At 39.3% G+C, this 19193-nt stretch overlaps 3 protein-coding genes across 3 annotated transcripts; 2 read left to right on the top strand and 1 right to left on the bottom strand.

The window, feature by feature from the left end:
* Positions 1-247: 247 nt before the first annotated feature.
* LOC125230166 (DNA-directed RNA polymerase I subunit RPA1) lies at positions 248-6322 on the bottom strand. Its single transcript, XM_048135220.1, has 3 exons — positions 6194-6322; positions 1890-6038; positions 248-1295 (listed from the first exon to the last, which is right to left on the bottom strand). The coding sequence occupies exons 2-3, from the start codon at positions 6027-6029 to the stop codon at positions 444-446; spliced, it is 4992 nt and encodes a 1663-aa protein (XP_047991177.1). The 5' UTR covers positions 6030-6038; positions 6194-6322; the 3' UTR covers positions 248-443.
* Positions 6323-6601: 279 nt separating this feature from the next.
* Positions 6602-9662, top strand: LOC125230167 (SUZ domain-containing protein 1-like). Its single transcript, XM_048135221.1, has 3 exons — positions 6602-6661; positions 6750-7048; positions 7146-9662. The coding sequence occupies exons 1-3, from the start codon at positions 6602-6604 to the stop codon at positions 7378-7380; spliced, it is 594 nt and encodes a 197-aa protein (XP_047991178.1). The 3' UTR covers positions 7381-9662.
* Positions 9663-15527: 5865 nt separating this feature from the next.
* Positions 15528-17686, top strand: LOC125230412. The gene is made up of 2 exons (XM_048135550.1): positions 15528-16163; positions 17251-17686. The coding sequence occupies exons 1-2, from the start codon at positions 15706-15708 to the stop codon at positions 17684-17686; spliced, it is 894 nt and encodes a 297-aa protein (XP_047991507.1). The 5' UTR covers positions 15528-15705.
* Positions 17687-19193: the final 1507 nt, after the last annotated feature.

Below are 19193 nucleotides of genomic sequence, written 5' to 3'. Positions count from 1 at the left end.
GGTTCATAAGTTTTAAGCCTGTGTCAAGAGATGGCAGTCTATGCACTGTGATTACACATTTTACTTCGACAGTAAGTAACTCTCTAGTCTCTCTATAATACTCGAACTCGATCCTCTTTGTCAACATCTAAGCCATCCTACTGTGATAAATAGTCTACAAACCTACACCTGTTCCATGCCCGAAATTTTAATACTACATTATAATTTGAAGCAGATGGAATAATACTGTGAAAAAATAAATTCAAAGTTATAGACATTTTGGCATTTATTGCTAAGTCATTTAAAAATATTTTCATTTCAGAAGAAAGGTATACTGTTATCCTAACACCCTCTTATCAAATCAATTTTCTCGGTTACCTTCACAGCCCAAAGCTATAAATGAGGGTAGTTATGTACATATTAATTTAACAATAAAGTGGCTTAACTATGGCAGTACAATAGCTCTATTCATCTTCATCAAACTTTTTCTTATTATTTATCGGCTTTATGAGCGGCCGTACGTCGAACGCGCCTGTCCCACATCTGCAAGGCTGTCCTAACATCAGGCAACTCGACGCCGAAGTGATCTTATCCACCTTAGCATTCAACACAGCCTCCTTTAGGAATACAATTGAAGACTCGAAAGACATCTGCTGCAAAGGAGACGTCGAGGCTTCCATTCCTTTTCGACTCATCGGCTCGAAAACCCCATTGTAAGTCATGTAGTCCGCTATCAGTGACAAATGTCTCGGATCCACCGTAATTCCATAAACGTTGAACACGTTCTTAATCTCCTTAATAATCACCTTGTTAGCTGCCTCGATGCCGTAAGTTCGAGCTATAGCATGAACATCGTTGCTGTACAGTTTGTCAACGTGCAGCAAATCGTCATATTTGAACATTTCAACAATGTTTATACCATCCGTCTTGAGGAATAGTACATTGTTTTCCCTGTTGGTGATCGCTCGCTTGATATTTTTGACTTCGCGTATGACTGATTTTGCAGCGGCGTCTCTGAGTGCTTGTGATAGATCGACTTTAAGGAATGCTATAGGGAAGAGCACGGTTAGTTCACACCATTGGTGGTTTTTGGTGTCGAAACTGTAGTTGGTAGCGCTGTCGATCTTGCTTACAACTTCGTGCATGGTTGTTTTGTCGGCGGCTGACACGTCGGCCGCTTCGCCGTTGTCTTTGTCCGCGTTATCATTGTCTCCGGCCTGGTCGTCATTCATATCTTCGTCGTCTGACTTTTCTTCGTCTTCTGACTCTGGATCCTCGTATTCTTGTTCTTCTGCTCTTTTATTTCGCTTCTTCACCTGTAATAATTACCATTTACTTTAGTATTTAATTTTGTGGTAAAAGATACTGCATAAAGATTGAAGGATGGATTAATGAAAAGATTCTTGTGATTAAAGTGTGTCACATAATTATTAAGCTTATTTTACTTAAAGAGTAGAGTTCTAGATAGGATTAAAGAAAAAAGAAATATATTAAAGACAATAGAAAACAGAAGAGGCGTACTAGTTGGACATCTGCTACGACACGACCTGTTTCTCAAAAACATCGTAGAAGGAAAAGTAGAAGGAAAGAAGGGAAGAGGAAGACCTAGGAGAAACTATTTCACCCAAATTAAAGAAAAGGTTCAGGTCATGTCGTACCAGAAGGTGAAGGAGTTGGCAGAAGATTGCTCCACCGACAAGAGCACAGCTCTTAAGTTAGAAGAAGAAGAAGAAGAGAATAGTACCTATGAGTTTTTATATTTGCTACTAAACGCACTGCTTTTCGGTCGCATTTCTGATAGTGCATTCTGGCGGCAGAATATTGCCGTAATATTCCCTATGAAAGGCTAACAAAACTCATACAACTATATCGTACAAGTGCTTATTTTATATTCTGTAACGAGATCTTACCTGAGTAGCGTCGTCGTCGTCGTTGGTCGGTTCGTCGTCCGAGCTGTCGTCGGGGTCGGCCGCGGGCTCCTTCTCGGCCGGCGCCTCCTCCCCGACGTCTTCCTCGTCGTCCTCGTCCCGCCGGCGCGGCCGCTTCTTCTTCTCTGCCGACCACACAACCCCGCTCGAAGTCCTAGCTTGCTTCCGCACCGCTACGAACATCTCCGCAAAGAATTTCCTAGCCATATGATTTATAATTTGCTTCGGCTTAACCGCGTACTGAGTCTTGTACTGCGCTTTTGGCAGGAACCAGAATTTCAACGTGGTCTTTAACTGTCGATTCGGCTCAGTCACTATCTCGCAGTCCACGTCAATCTTCTCCAACACGTCAGCTACCGTCACTCTGTTCAGTTTCTGTCTCAACCTTTCAGCTTTCTTGTTTAAATCAGGAAGGTCCTTGAACGGTATATCCATGTTTGGTGTTTTAAGTTTGAGCGACGCCGTCATCAGAATTTCTCTGAGACGTGGGATACCGAGGGTCACGTTCATGTCACCACGACCGGCGAAATGGAAGGTGTTCAGTGTCATCTGCGTGGAGGGCTCTCCGATCGACTGAGCTGCGAGAAGACCGACGGGTTCGCCCGGATCCGCCATGGATTCTAGGTATTTAGCGTTGATCACTTCTGTAAACTTCTCTTTGTCAGTCAGTTTTGTGAATGCATTTTCCTTCCGGTTTTTCAAATAACTGTGTATAATGCCATCTAACTGCTCATTTATAGCTCCAAATTTGAATTCTGGCGATATTTTGCTTGGGATGGGGTCTGGGCATTTTTTTCTAGCGTATTGTTGTCTTTCTTCCTCATCAAGCGAACGCCACATTTTTTCTAGTTCCCAGTAATAGGGGTCTCTTGTTTCATCAGTCGGTTTCTCGTCCAAGTCAATGTTGTTACGAGCCACCTTCGAAAACTCTGTAAACGGGCTCGTTCGTACTTTTGCAAAGGGATCGCCATGTTTTTTCTTCCATTTCTTTAATGATTTTTGCGCTTTTGCAATGCTTTTGTTGTCAGAGTCTTCTTTCAGTGTGTTGATGACAGATTTGCTGACAACAGCACCGGCGTTCACATCCAGGAACCCGAATTGTTTTCCTTTAAGGAATTGGCATTTTAGAACATCAAGCCCGTCTTCACCGTAAGCGAACTGGATGACGCTACCGTCGCCATCTCTTACGGTGTGATCGTATCCCACGCTTAAACCTTCAAGATGCTTGATCAGGCATCGTTGCAAGTAACCGGATCTACTGGTTTTGACGGCGGTATCAATAAGACCTTCACGACCAGCCATACAATGGAAGAAGAATTCCTGTGGCTGAATTCCTGTCATAAAGCGTCCGTCTATGAAGCCACCAGCTCGAGGCGAAACGTCGTAAGGTGGGAAGCTAGGGAGGGACCGTCCAGATATCATGAGGGGTGGACGTTTGCCTTCCAACTCGATCTGACCAAGCAGGCAAGAGATTTGCATAGTGTTGACAGTGGAACCTTTTGCCCCAGACTGTACCATCAACTGGAGATTGTTATACGGGAACTTTTCCAGCAATCCCTCTGTCAAACAAGCAGTATTTATGCTGTTTGTGTGTGTATCAAGCAAATTTTTATACTGCCTATCTAAATTAGCTCTGAATTTCGGGTCTTTTTGCATCATCTCTTCAATAGTTTCCTTCAATGTGTTATCATCGACATCTACAGGCAAGTCAGTAGCTTTAGCCGCGGCAATTTTTCCTGTGTTTCTCACCAAGCTGATGTAGTCATCTCGTTTTTTATTGGCTTCCTCCACAACCAAAATGTCTTTTACGCCAAGTGTAAATCCAATCCATTGAAGATAGAAGCTGAACACCTTTGAAAACGAGCTGAGCAGGGCACTGGAACTGTCTCCGCCATATAGCTCATACATACAATGCACAAGACCATAAGGCGTCGCTCCATAGTGGGTTTTATCCAAGACGCCCGACAGCAGTTCACCTTTTTGTATGATCACTTCAGCCTCTGTCATGTTATCTCCTTCTAATTTAGACCCACCAGCTTTCCAAGGTCTTGGGGGTGTTTTCTGCCACGCTTTTGAGCTAATTTTTGCATTGCTAGTCAAAGAAAGGTATGGTTTACCTTTTGGGATACTGTTGATAATGATGGTGGATAACACTTGCTTCCCAGACCAGAGTACCATTGGTTTCAGTATAGTAGGAGGCAGCAGTTTAATCTCTCCTCTATGGTTAGACAAGGCTTGGAAGACCAGCTGCTGGTAGTCTGTTTTGGTGAAGAATGTTCCCCTTAGTGACATTTTCACTCCAGAAATGACATGATCTTGAATCAGCCCACTGAGTGGGGTGCCATCTTTGGGTACCAGATATTGTTTTCTTACTGACATAATGTGGTAAGCTTCACTTCTGGCTATTTCCTTTTGTGGAAAATGTGCATTCATTTCATCACCATCAAAATCAGCATTGTAGGATTTGCAGTTGGCATAATGCAATCTTAGGGTTTTCTCTCCTTTTAAGATCCTTGCTCGGTGAGCCATCATACTAGGCTTGTGGAGCGATGGCTGCCGGTTCAATATCAAAACATCTCCATTAACTAAGTGCCTATGTACAATCTTCAGGCTAGACTTTTTATACTCATCAGGAGTCAACAGTCTCTTTGCTATACTTTTTCTCTTCTGAATGGAATCTGCTGGAATCAAAATCACCCTTCCATTTTCTATTTCAAGTTTCTCTGCTCCGGGGTGTTTATTAGGCCCATTTATCACCATTTTCCTCAACTCCTCCACATTCCACTCGGTCACTGGCACTGGATATGTGAGTTTTGTAGCGAATGCATCGGGAATACCAATTTCATCAATGTCCACATTAGGATCTGGAGTGATGACTGAACGGGCTGCAAAATTGACTCTTTTACCCATCATGTGCATTCTTATGACTCCAGTTTTCTTCTCAATTACTTGTTTGAGTCCTAAACTAGTTAAGCTTTGGCCTTCACAATTTAGGATAAAGTTGACATATTTTTGCAAATCTTGCCACACTGTATGAAGTTTTTCAGCAGCACTGGCACCGTGAACACTTTCATAAGCCTGCCTTGGTTCTTGATCCAAATTATCCACTGTTTTCTGAGTAGGTGAGGCAAGTACTTGTAAAACAGCACGAGCATTGTACGACATAGTCATAATTGCCTTGTAGATATTGTTCTGGGGATGTTCAACAACTTCACCCCTCAACACATTGCATGGTCGTAAAGACGGTGGTATAACTGGAATAATTTCCATGAAAAAGATGTTTGTCGCAGGATCTGTTTTTGAATGCTTCAATATTGGAAAGCATTCTTTCAAAATATCTTCATTATTCTGTGCTATAGAAGTACAGTACCGTTTTATTTCATCAGGCATTAATATTTTGATCCCTTTTGTTTCCTTGTTATCACTAATGAATGTGTGCATTATTCTGTTCTCCGATGTTGTCACTTTTATTATTCTACCTTTACAATGCAAGCACAACTTTGATGTGCTGACAGATTTGAAAACATTATTAACAATTTTTGATCTCAATCTATCAGAATTTTTGTTACTAAAAGTTTCAGCCACCGGATCATTTTGTTTTAATAGTTTTTGATATTTCCTGATAATTTTGGGAACATTGTCTTTTTTATCTCCCCAAATAGCATCATTGTTGTACAGATTTTCCAGGTCTAAAGCTGCAGTCACCTGCCCAACATCCACTAATTGCAACTGAAGCGTCAAGAGAGTTTTCATTTTGTCATTTAGTTGCATTTTGCAGCATTTTAAACAGCTGATTCGGAACAGTGTGTAGATATTTTTAATGAACAAGGGGTTGACTACGACCAAAGGTAGTTCAATGTGTCCAAAATGCCCTTGGCAATGAAGGAGAGGATTGCTGCAAGTTCCACATAGCTCGTTTCTGTCTCTGATAGGTCCTAGCGCGGGATCATAAAGCCCCCCTTTTGTAGCGTTACCCATTGAGTCAAACGTCTGGGTATTAGTTATTTTCGCAACACTGAGTTTTCGGATATCATCGTCGCTAAACAATAAAAACTGCACGCCATTGGGGTCCACCGACGTCAGCCCCTTTAGGGCTGCCGTGAATGCGGTCTTGAAAGCCATTTTGAGTCTCTGTAAGCAGAAAGTATGGAATGTTACGCAGAAATTTTAATTCGGTTTATAACCAATAATAACATTAATAACCTACAAAAACATATTATGTAGCGAGTTTACCAAAAAAATAAATTATAATTATATAAAGTGTAATATAATTATAAATAACTCACATTAATGCTCGTATTAGTCCATTATTTATCAATTTTATCACAACATACAAAATTTAAACACCATAAAATCACGTTTTTTCCACGGCACCAACTGTCAAAACCACTAGGGGTCATATTTCACATTCTGTCACAATCACAACACGGTGCGGGACCGTTCATAAATCTCGTGGTTGGTACCTAAAGAGGATAAAATATTGTATGACTGGCTTTGATTTCGTAATTTTTGATATATTGAGTTTTGAACGATTCGAAAATGAGATAGTATACTTTATCACAGGAATTTCACTTTAATAAGAGAAAAAATAATTATCATTTAATAAATCACTTTACTTTTCGTTAGATGTTCATAGACATTCTAGTGTTGTTATTGAAGAATGGCAACAATCTTAATCAGTCAGTCAAGTCAACATGGCGGCCCAAGATGAAGTTGACGTATGTGAAAGTTGGGAGGATATGGACGAAATTGGCGTAAGTGTATTCGTCGCTCCTTTGAATAATTTCTGACGTCGACACCGGCCGCCTTCCAGTCCTTCACACACAAGTTAATCTGTTTCAGTTAGACCAGAAGATCAAGCTGATGTCAAGTGCGTCCCCGCCAGTGAAAACTCCGCTGAAAGGTTGCAAGGTTACGAACGTAATTGTGGAAGATAGCGCCTGTATTGGGTCTCAGTGCGTTATGCCGGAGCCAGCTATTCGCATTCTGAAGCGGCCGTCGACGCTCGCAAGCGGGCAGTTGAACGGCGAGCGGAACGCGCGCCCTGTTAAAACCCTCCAACAAAGACAGAAGGAGTATGAAGAAGCCCGATTACGGATACTGGGCGAAGCGCGGAGCCCTGAAGATGTCATCGACGACAAGTAAGCGGCACAACGAGCCTAGCTTTTTAATTAACTATTATTTGTTTACATAATCAGTAGAATATTTTATCTTACAAGTTAACATGATATGTTTCAGTTTGAGCTGCTTGCAAGATAAATTACAAGCAAATAGCATTAGCGACAATCAAAATGGGAACAAAGTTAAGAATTGTCACAATGATAATGCCAAAGGGAAGGAGCGGAAGGTTTTAGTGAGGTTACCACCGGGAGCCACTGTGTCGGGAGTGTTCCCATCTCCGCCACCTCCAGGAGTGCTAGTGATAAGAACACCTCGGGGTCCAGACGGTACCAAAGGCTTCCAGCGAAGGTAGCACCTCCCCATGACAGTCATACACTAATTTGTAATGAATTCCATCCATAAACTACCCAAGAAAGACAATGTTGAAATATTGGCACTGTTTGCAGTACCTATGATCTTGTTCACAGTTCCTAAATTGTGTCTGGATTCTTGTATATTTGGTTCTAAAGTGTTTTATGAAACCACATAGGCTCCAGAAGTGATACAAGTGCATTAGTGTAATGTTATCAAAAAATCCATGAATGGTCTAACTTACATAATCTGATAAGTTTGTTTAGGTGCATCATTACATAAATCAGTAAACTATAGATTTTTTTGATAACTAGTCCTTACTATTGTTATAAAGTAAAATAATGACCAGAGGGCCTAATGTCAAGATTGAAAAATCCAAGAAACTTAGTTCCTTCATTATGCCCAGTTCTTTTTGTAACAAATTGAAACTTATCACCCTATGTACAAAGTTCAAAAGATAATATATGAGGAACATACATATGAGACTGGGCACTACAAGGAATTAAAAGTTCTGGTTACTTTCAAATAATTATGAATGTGCACAATGGTGTTTCCTAGGATATCAATACATTTAATTTTTGGGTGTCACATGGATTTAAATTATTACTGTGTACATAGGAGGGCACAATTAAGTTTAAGCAAATAATTTAAAAAGTTCGGGATTCCTTACCACAGAGATGGAGTTTTTTTTTTTACTATAATTGGGACAAAATGTTTATTAAAAAATGTTAGGGGTATTTGCTTTTTGATTAGTATACAATAATTGGTTGCAATATAAAATTATTATCAGATATTCATTCTGGATGTACCAGGGTTGCAGGATTCCCAAATATTTCTAAATGACACTCATTTCTACCATTTTTATCAGAAAGATATTTCTCTTGACACTATGCTTTAATATTACTACACTACACTAGTTCCTGAACATAAATTATGAATTGTGAATGATCATTGAGCTCACTAAAGGGAACAATAATATTTATTGTATAATATAAGTGAGAACTAGATGCCAATCTAGTGGGGTCAATAGAGGTAATTGCAAGTAGAACAAATGCTACTTGAGTGTTTTCACATGAATGGTGTGGATCTGCTAGTAACATTCTGTGTGTGGAGTGTCTTATTATTGAGACTTCACCAAAGTTGCTTGTCAAGTTATTGTTAGGCTGTTCATTCATAGTGTGTTGAAAGTCTATCTTGAAATACAAGTAAAGAGTTCCATGATATGTGGACATCCATTTTACAGAACAAAGTGTGCCATGGTTACAAGTGCCTCATTCCTCTACTTGTATTTTAGGTAGTTGCATTTGACCCATAATTGCAATTATCCCTAGTGACCCTATCAACATGAATGATTGTATGTGCAAGTTTTCAGAGTATTCAAATATGTTTTAGCTTGATTTGATGTTAACTTTAATGGATTAGCACACTTTAGTGCAATATTTTTTACAGACTAATGGACAAGTAAATAATGAGGATTGCTAGTCTGAAAAAATATCCATGTCTAAGGCTCATGATTAATTCAGATAGATGATTAGAGGCTCTAAATATTGTCTATGGTCTCACATCCCCTAAGACCTCACGTTGGAAGAAATAAAAATCATCATTATTTACTTGTTTTTTATTCAAGTTGACAATATTGCTGCTAGTTCTGATATTTATTTGATCTCTGTAAACATGTTAGATACAAAGAATTATGTCATAATTGAAAACAACTGACTCATTTCTAATGATGACTGTGTCTATTATAAGGTAGTGTTTACACAAATGATGGTTGCAAAATTGCTCTAAAATGAGCTAATATGTCTTTTAGTAAATATTTATTTTAGTATTATGTCTACTAGAGTTATTAACAGTAGAATATAAAATGCTCGTGTTTGGTAGCTGGGTCCACATAGAGCGAAGGAATGTGCTCACGCGCAAACGTTCAGTGTAGATGCGCGCACGTTTGGCTCGTCCGAGCAACCTGCCTCGCCGAGGCACATTGAACATTTTTCGCATGTGTGGACTCAGTTTATGGCTATAATGAGTCAACTCAGCTGTCATATTAGCGTAAACTTATTTGTCTTTACTTTACACGACTTCTACTATTAGTAACCCTTTGCTTATTTCATTGGGACGTTTTTGGATATTGTGAAGGATGGTTCTGGTAGCGATCAGTAACAATTATTTAATTTTATGGCAGCAGGATGGAACCCTTAAATGCATGACCTTGAAAATTATTTATTCAAATTTGAACTTTGACATATGGGATCATCCACATATTACGTCACACCAAATTTCAGGTTTTTGCCTGCCCGTCACACCAAATTTCAAAATTCATAATCTTAAAAAAAGACTTGTATGCAATCTGTCAGATCATTCTGAAAATTCATAATCTTAAAAAAAGACTTGTATGCAATCTGTCAGACCAATCTGAAAATTCATAATCTTAAAAAACAAGTGTGTGTGTGTGGACAGTCGCGAAATTGTATGGAACTCCGTGCACTCGATCTGATTTTCGTAAGATTATGTTCTCCGATTATGAATTTTAAGACTGTTAGTTGCCGGCCTTAACTATTAAATTGTTTCTTTCCTTTTCTGTAACTCAACCAAGCTGCCCTGAAATTAAAATGCTCTTACCGATTACTATTACAGCAATTTCCGAAAAGTTTGTACATTTGGATCACGTTTCCGATTTTGATAAAAATTGGTAGGCTGATAGCGTCCATGATGCTGAGCAAGATCCACTAGGTTTCCCAAAATGTCTTACGTAGTTTGTATGAAACTTTCCTTTTTGTTACCGAAAATGTATAGAAATCTGGTCACAAAAGAGGAAGGAAGAGGAACTATCTGGGACATTTTGGGAAACCTTAGTGGAACTTTCTCAGCATCATGGACTCTATCAGCCTACCAATTTTTATCAAAATCGCTCATTAATGGATGCCAATGGAATTAGACACCCAAGCTCGGTGGTGGACAAAAAGTCGGAAGTCGACCACAAAAATAGAATTTTCGTTATCTGTCCCTCATATCACTTACACACTGTCTTACCATCACAAAAGTTCCGTTATGCTTCAAATACAATAAGGACGTTTTTGTCTGAAATTCCAACAGATCTTGCAAAATGAAGCATAAGTACCTACTTAACCCTTAAATGCATAGTGATGTATATATTCATCATCTATTTTTGACTCTATTGACAGCATGTCAAAATTGGACGTAGTTACGCAGAAACGTTCCAATCCATCTGAAATTGTCATTGAAATGAAAGACTTTTGTTTTTCATACAAGGTCTAAAACTTAATGACAATTTCATGTGGATTGGAACGTTTCTGCGTAACTACGTCCAATTTAAATTTGAATAAATCTTTGTCAAGGTCATGCGTTTAAGGGTTAAGGCCTGGAACGGCGCATATTCGAGCCATTGAGGGACAAATATCGAAATTTAAATTTTAGTGATATGAAGCAATACCTAGAAGGATACTTACGTAGGGTAAACTGCTAGTGACCCTTCCAATAACGGGACACCTTGTACTAAAAATGAACTTTATATATTAACGAACAGAAATCATTTTAGCATAACGTGGCTAGTTATGCTAAAAGTGTTATGTTAAAATTAACTGTGTTTATAGGTGACGAGAAGTAGTAGTATAGTTTTAGTTGTTTGACGCTGGCCAGTTACTGACAATTTACCCTACATAAGAGTTTTTTTACAATTTAATAACAACTGCATAAAAATCAGCACTATTTCTCCAGACCACATTATTTTGAAACAAGTCCGTTATTTTCAACCATCATGCCACAACATAATGAAAATAATTCATTGCCCAATTTCATTAATGATTATATATTTATTAAACAATGTGTGCATATAATTAATTGATAGAATAATTGTCAAAATTATAACATTAAACTTTTTATATCCCATTTTTCTACATTATACATTATAGTATATTTTTTAGGTTAAGGTACTTGCTAATTGTATATTTTTAGCATATTATTTTAACGTGTTAAGTTTTGATGGTGCTCGTGGTCGGTGTGTGTCAATTTTTGCGTGTTTAAAGAACCACTGAGTATAATGTTGGTTGTTTTACCACCTTGTATAGAATCACAGTAGGTTTTTTGCCAACTAAATATAATTTGTTTAGATCCCGTATAGATACAAAGTTTGAAAAATGAAGTTAAGTTACAGGGTTACCACGATCTTCAAGTCAGAATAAGTGATACCTTTTAGAAGGCTTACCCCGAACACGGGATTTCACAAATTTAGGGCATCATTCTCTTTTAATCAGGGCGTAATCGGAGAGGCATAAAAAGTTGGCAATAATAAACGCGGTAGCCCCTGTTTCTGTGACTAGTCATTGCATGTTTGTGAAAAGCTACCTACCCATTTCGTTTATTACATGAATTAGAAAGAGGTGGGTAGTTTTCTTGTATATATTGTAACCGAATAGGTATCGCATGCCTAATAGAACTATAAGGTATAATTATGTAAAACCTAAATCTTGCGGGATCTCAAAGTTTCTATTAAAATTTGTGATTGACATAAACAGACCATGTGGCATTCGAGTGACTGAGGTGCATGAGTTTTGGTCAGAATTTAATTTGATTTAAGAATTTATTTGCTGTCTAAAAATTGCAACGTGTTACCGTTTCATTAGAAATAGTACATTGCGATACAAGTGCGTAAAAAAGGAAGTTGGAAACGAGTGGCGATAAATTAAAACACGACCGAAGGGAGTGTTTTAAATCGACACGAGTTACGAATTTCCTTATCGCACGTGTATCGTGCGACGTTTTTCAGTACAGATGGCCCTCCGAAGTTTCTACCTGACATATAATGAACCACTTCTCGCACTAGTGCGTAAAAAAAGCACCATTTGTACTGAAATATTTCTAACTCCCTTCGGTCGTGTTTTAATTTATCGCCACTCGTTTCGAATTTCCTTTTTACGCACTTGACCGTAATGTTTCAGGGCACTAAATCACTGTTATCAGGCACTGGTCCTACCGCGAGCTAGTAAGCTATGAGCTATCGGCTATAAAAACGAACAAAAGATAATCACTCCCGGGTAAATAAAAGAGACACGGCGATGTTTATAGTTACTCGCCCAGCGGTGAGCAGTCAATATCGCCGTGTCTCTTTTATTTGCACGGGAGTGCTTATCTTTTGTTCGTTTTTATAGCCGATAGCTCATAGCTTACTAGCTCGCGGTGCGACACTGCCTTAGGCTGCTAAACTATCCTTTTGACGTTGCCATAATCGGGTTAAAAATGTTAACTACCCAAAATTTCGGGTACTTAATAAGACTTGGTATGAGAATTTTAAGAAGAGTGTCTTAAAATCTCAATAGTTTGTGGTAGCCTAAACTTCTTGAAGTACTACCGTAAAAATGGAAATTTCGTTATTTGCCTTCTTTCCCTCGACAGAAACAGGCGATATTTGGATTTTCTTTTTAGACTGCTAGTAACTAATGGCCAATCCTGTATATTGTTATAACCTCTTGAGGTCCAATGTCCTAATACTAGGACAAAATACCTACGATGAAATTTGAATCTACGTTCATAAGAATTGAGTAGCTTTTGTTTTGATTCGTTCGATTTTCAAACAAAAGAAATTCAGGCCTGTTCTTCTAGTACCATTGATTCAAATTTGATTGGCAATTTTTTTGTATGTTGGGTCGCTAGAGGTATAAGGTCACTCAACGCCAAAGTTTTGACAGCCGAGAACGTCGTAAATATTAATAAGTCTCAATATTTTTACACTTTTGCTAAGCAAGTTAGAATAAGAGACTTCTCGGTTGGAAAATTGTGGAGTAGGGTACCAATGATCAACTGTGTCTAGTCAGGGGCGGCTCACCCCGCGATTCTATCGCCGCGCTACAAGTACATGTCAGCGGCCGCGAGTTCGCGGCCCATTCATTGGCGACGACCTTCGCGCGGCGCTATAAAATTCAATGTTGGCTGCTCGCGTGCGGTCCGTTTGTTAATGTAGGTAAGAATTTAGAATGGCGGCATTTTGTGAACATCAAAGGAGTGAGCCTTCTGTACTTGTACTATTATATATTCTGTGGTCTAGTTTAAGTTTCGAACGATGACGATGTCTTAGGGCCGGTTGCACCATTCCGCCTGTCACTGTTAAATCATTCGTTAAATTTTATTGTATGGGAAGTTGCATAGACCTCTGCAGCGTGATGATGATGTGTCTTTCAAATGTGGTTGATGCAACTGGTCCTTAGGGAAGCAGTGTCTTACAATTACAAGATGTCAAAGATGATTCCTGCGGTTTAAATGGCAATTTTACAAAATCATCTTTACATGCGGATGTTTTTACACGAGATTTATCTTTTAATTTATACTAAAGAGTATATAAGTAATGTTTTCGATTGACTAACATAAATATTAGTTGCCAGAATCGTCTTTCCAAAGTACTGTCAACCAATTAGAATCCTGGGCCACTCTAGAACCCTGTCGTATTGACGCCGCTTTATTTGCTATAGAAGTAAGTTTGACTTTTACTGTGAAAGGGTTCTACAGTGGCCTAAAATTATATTGGTTGACTGTATTTAGGCTACTATGATTAGGCCGGGCTTGTTTGTCATCGACGTGGTATTCAAAAAATTCATCTATATTTAAGCCATAGAGTTTAAATTCTTTAGTCAATGTAAAGTCAAATTAAAATCTGACCTAACTATACCAATTTTAGCATAAGTTTACAAACTCGTGAGGATTGTGATATAGAGAATAATCATCTTGTTGCAAACCTTTCTGTTTATAATAAAACTAGCTTTTACCCGCGGCTTCGCCCGCGTAATAAAAGTATTCATTAAGATTTTCATTTGGATCCTTAGGTTTCTCTGTAGGTATATTTATCTGCGATTATTTCGATTGCACATAATACTTTTGCTTGCAATGATTGTAGAAATATTACACATCGACCACAGCGGTAGGTAATTCTATATACGCTGGGGAAACCTTTATAAACATCCCACATAGCCCGTATTTCGACACTATGATCGGTGGGTAAAAAGTACTTTTTTCTATTATCCCTTACAATTTTTTACATTTTGCTTATACTTATCGCAAACGTAATCTTCAAGCAAGCAAACAACGATCGTCTTAGAGCACATTGATTGTAAGAGACCGCCGACCGATTATCCGTATCCCTCTAACGATACCCATATTATCCGTATCCGTATCCCTATCGCTATCGCTATCCCTATCGCTATCCCTATCCCTATCGCTATCCCTATCCCTTATCAAGATGTTTAATGATATAACACTTTAAGTTCTCGCGCTTTGTACACATATTTAAAGTCACATACAGGTCGAACGCGATTAATTAACATTATTTTTACCTTTTTTCCCAACGTTTCGGCCAGGTTGCACTGGCCGTGGTCGCGGAAGACTGACGTCCCAGCAAAATGTCACCGGAGATGTAAACAACACAAAACTACCCGATATTAATTTATATAAATGTTCGGGGTAGACAAATAAATATAATCTACCCGCTTTTAGTTAATGTTTATTTCCCACCATGTTTATTTTAAAGGTAAAAATAATGTTAATTAATCGCATTCGACCTGTATGTGACTTTAAATATATGTTTAATGATTTCTTATCAAGTGCTAAAATATAAAGTTTCATGGTTTTATCTTTTAAAATTAAGAAATCCCATACAAACTTTCAACCTCTTTTTCAACCCCTTCATCCCTTTTTTTCGAAATAAAAAGTAGCCTATGTTTTGTCTCAGGGTCTAAAGATTGTCTGTTCCAAATTTCATCAAAATCGGCTGCGTGGTTTAAGCGGGAAAGCGTAACAGACAGACAGACAGAGTTACTTTCGCATTTATAATATTAGGAGGATAGGAGGATAGGATGGAGGATGGATGGATGGATAGGATGGATGACAAAAGTGGAACAATTTTCTTTTTATTATTATTGCCTTTGCCCTATTGTCTCAACTATTTCAGACCAGGGGGCCGATATTTGAATCTCACGGCGTTCGAATTCAGAAAATTGTCACTGAAAATAGTAGGCAATTTCGGTGACAATTTTCTGAATTCGAACGCCGTGAGATTCAAAAATCGGCCCCCAGCAAGGTCAAGAAAACAGATTAATCAGGGATTTAAACACGCCATATATGTATGTAAATTAGGTAAGGTACGAGGGGTGATCCAAAAGTAATGATAACTGAATACTTTTTGCATCGGATTAAAATAAATAGGTATGCCGTTACTGTCCACAAAGACTCCTTAGTAAATAAAAAAAAATAAAAATAAAAAATATGTATCTGTCAGAGAGTTGCATTTGTTTTTTTCACGAGCAGTCGGAACAATATCGCAAAAATGGAGAAAACTGAGGTGAGAGCGGTTATTAAATACTTCTGTTTGAAAAAAATGTGTACTAAAGATATATACGCTGAATTAGTGGGAACACTGGGGGAGTCCGCTCCGCCGTATTCTACAGTGGCACGCTGGTCAAAGGAGTTTAACTTGGGAAGAACATCCACTCAAGATGAACACCGCGAAGGCCGTCCATCTGTCGCCCTTACTGGAGAAAACGTAAAAAAAATTAATGATCTCGTTTTAACAGATAGAAGGATGACTATCAGGCATCTAGTTGAGCTCACAGGCATCTCGTATGGCAGCATTCAAAGAATCTTAACTGATGAATTACATATGAAAAAAGTCTCCGCTCGTTGGGTGCCTAGAATGTTAACGGCTGAACAAAAGAAAATACGTTGTGAGATTTCGAAGTCTAATCTTGAAAAATTTCAAACTGATCCCGAAACATTTTTGCGTCGGTTTGTAACACAGATCAATACAACAAGATGGCCCTTACAGGGCGACTCGCGGTCACCAAGCATACGACAAATCAGGTTTATAAAAGTTTGAACGCGTGCGACACCGATCAGTAGCGCCCAAGTATACGACCCGCTAACAGTGTCCGTGTCCGCTCGGGAAAAAATCTTAAATAATCAATTTTGGTTGCAAACAATGGTCTCTTACAGCATAAAGTGGTGTGGCAAGTCTTCTAACACTTCTACATGTAAAAAAGATGGAACAACATTCCACAGTTAAGTCAAATTAATTATTTTGTTGAATATTGTTTATTGTCCGCGGAGTTCATTTATACTGGTCAATATGGTTGTGCTGAGCGGCGCCGAGGCGCGTCCATCCCTTTTTGCCGAGTTAACAATGTGATATGCTATCCCTTTCACGTAAACGACTAGGCATGGGGCCATGTTAGTTTATGTCTGTTGCGGGAACTTCGTACTGCCGTTCGTACCATGTGCTACCATTTTATGAAATATAAAAGAAAGCAGATTTGTAATAGTGAATAATTATCTAGAATCTGTAGAGTCTGTAGTGGTATTTAGTTCATTGATTAGTTTAGAATATTTAGTTGGTTATTTAACTTAGTAAACGTAAGTAAAAATGCACAGTTTAGTTATTAGTTACTAGAATGATTTTTATTGAGATGCTATCACAATTATCATCCTCCTTGCGTTATCCCGGCATCGGCATTCGCCACGGCTCATGGGAGCCTGGGGTCCGCTTTGGAAACTACTACCAAGATTTGGCGTAGGCACTGGTTTTATGAAAGCGACTGCCATCTGACCTTCCAACCCGAAGGGTAACTAGGCCTTATTATAATTTAATTATAATATTATAATTTGTTGCAAAACAAATTCACCACAGTACTGGTACCGGTACCATTGTCTATAATAGACATGTCCCATTCCCATCCCTACTGCTAATCATAAAGGCGCGCCATTATTTGAAACGACCAATGGCAGCACCGTGCGCGCCCGCCTCACCCCGCAAGGATTGGTGATTTGCGTCTCGAACAATATCGCTTGCATTTGGCTTCTAGTGGGGTGTTCTGTGGTTTGTAACCATGGACGAGTCTTGGATCCATCATTTCGATCCTGAGACCAAACAGCAATCCATGACCTGGAAGCGAGCGTCGTCCCCTACACCGAAGAAATTCAAGGTAGCAAGCTCCGCTGGTAAGGTCATGGCTTCAGTGTTTTGGGATGCTGAGGGAGTCATAATGATCGAATACCTGGAAAAGGGAACCACTATTACGGGCTCCTACTACGCTGACCAAATACGCAGATTGAGAGAGGCAATCAAAGAAAAGCGGCGGGGTAAACTTCGAGCTGGCATCCTGTTTCACCAGGACAACGCACCGCCCCACAAGGCCGGTGTTGCGATGGCTGCCATCCGTGATTCAGGGTTCGAATTGCTGAACACCCCCATATTCGCCAGACCTAGCCCCCAGCGACTTTTATCTCTTTCCACGGCTGAAGGAAGATCTTAGAGGCAACAAATTTTTGAATGATGGCGAGGTAATGGCCGCTGTGGAGGCATTTTTGGAGGGTCAAGAAAAAGATTTTTTTTTTAAAGGAATTCGTAGTCTGGAGAAACGATGGTCCAAGTGTGTAGACTTGGAAGGAGATTACGTAGAAAAATAAATTATTTTATTAAACATTTTATGTGTCTTTCATACTGATTATCATTACTTTTGGATCACCCCTCGTACAGCGGAGCAATTTCCACTGCTTTTATTTACACAAACTAACTGCAGATCACACAATTCGTGTCGCTCACGAAACGCTAGTAGATATCTATCTCTATCGCTCGTGCGTATTGGCGCGACAGAGCCAGACTAACTGGCGCGGAATTTCGTTTTCGTTTCGCGTCGGAGAAATGCCATTCGGCTACGTACGCTGACGCGCTTACATTCATCCATCAGTCGTATCGTATAATCCTTGAGTTATCTAACCCGGCATTCGCCAGGGCTCATGGGAGTTGGGGTCCGCTTTGACAACTAATCCCAAGGTTTGACGTAGACTAGTTTTACGCAAGCAACTGCACACATAAGTTCGAAAAGCTCATTGGTACAGTCGAGTTCATAAATATGTGTACATTTTTTCACCCTATTGCATAGAGTCAAGGTGAAGAAATGTACACATATTTATGAACTGGACTGTACGAGCCGGGGTTCAAACTTGCGACCTCCGAATTGAAAGTCAGACGGTCTTACCGCTAGGCTCACATCCAGTCGTAATAGATATGATATAAAATATATGAACTTGCCGAAAGTCACGGCACATTAGAACCTTGAAAATTTCCTAATGTTCCTTATCTTTTAAGGAAGATGATAGATAAGGTTTATTGCTCCATATTATGAAATATTTGTTTGTAGATCGTATGGTGATTTGATAACCAGTTAGGTTGATTTCTATTTATATTATTTACACCGATATTGAAGATCTGTAAGTGTCAGTTGTAACCCAAACTCATGCCTAAACAGAAGTACCTAATGGTAACAGCAATAAAAATATTTTTAAAAAATGCACACACATAGGTAATTTGACCATTCCGACTTAGCCTAGTTAAGATGCCCGCACCTAACGCCTCTATTCTGGAGATTTAAGTAAGCGTTCATAGACAAACGCGCGACTTCTTACGCCGTGGCTTGCGTGGGCGACGGTCGCGCGACGGCGATGCGACGCATACGAAATCAAACCTTATCGATATGGAAGTATGAGACGCGACGGCAACGGTCGCGCGACCGTCGCCCACGCAAGACACGGCGTTACTACCTTAAGGCGAGGAGTAAGTATCTATAGATCCATAGGTACTAATATTATAAATGGGAAAGTGTGTATTGTCTGTTTGTCTGTCTTTCACGGCAAAACTGAGAGATGAATTGACGTGATTTTTAGTGGAGATAGTCGAAGGGATGGAGAGTGACATAGGCTACATTTTGTCTCTTTCTAACGCGAGCGAAGCCGCGGGCAAAATCTAGTAGGTACATATTT

The sequence above is a fragment of the Leguminivora glycinivorella genome, chromosome 10, assembly GCF_023078275.1.
Source record: "Leguminivora glycinivorella isolate SPB_JAAS2020 chromosome 10, LegGlyc_1.1, whole genome shotgun sequence".
NCBI classification, from domain to species: domain Eukaryota; kingdom Metazoa; phylum Arthropoda; class Insecta; order Lepidoptera; family Tortricidae; genus Leguminivora; species Leguminivora glycinivorella.
This window is presented reverse-complemented; position numbering and strand designations above follow the sequence as displayed.

Excerpts from the sequence above, each read along its gene's own strand:
- LOC125230166 (XM_048135220.1), bottom strand. The coding sequence starts at position 6,029 with ATGGCTTTCAAGACCGCATTCACGGCAGCCCTAAAGGGGCTGACGTCG. Across the intron at positions 1,296-1,889 it reads ACGACGACGACGCTACTCAG|GTGAAGAAGCGAAATAAAAG; the intron begins GTAAGATCTCGT and ends TAATTATTACAG.
- LOC125230167 (XM_048135221.1), top strand. The coding sequence starts at position 6,602 with ATGGCGGCCCAAGATGAAGTTGACGTATGTGAAAGTTGGGAGGATATG. Across the intron at positions 6,662-6,749 it reads AGGATATGGACGAAATTGGC|TTAGACCAGAAGATCAAGCT; the intron begins GTAAGTGTATTC and ends AATCTGTTTCAG. Across the intron at positions 7,049-7,145 it reads GAAGATGTCATCGACGACAA|TTTGAGCTGCTTGCAAGATA; the intron begins GTAAGCGGCACA and ends GATATGTTTCAG.
- LOC125230412 (XM_048135550.1), top strand. The coding sequence starts at position 15,706 with ATGGAGAAAACTGAGGTGAGAGCGGTTATTAAATACTTCTGTTTGAAA. Across the intron at positions 16,164-17,250 it reads CCCGAAACATTTTTGCGTCG|GTTTGTAACCATGGACGAGT; the intron begins GTTTGTAACACA and ends GGGTGTTCTGTG.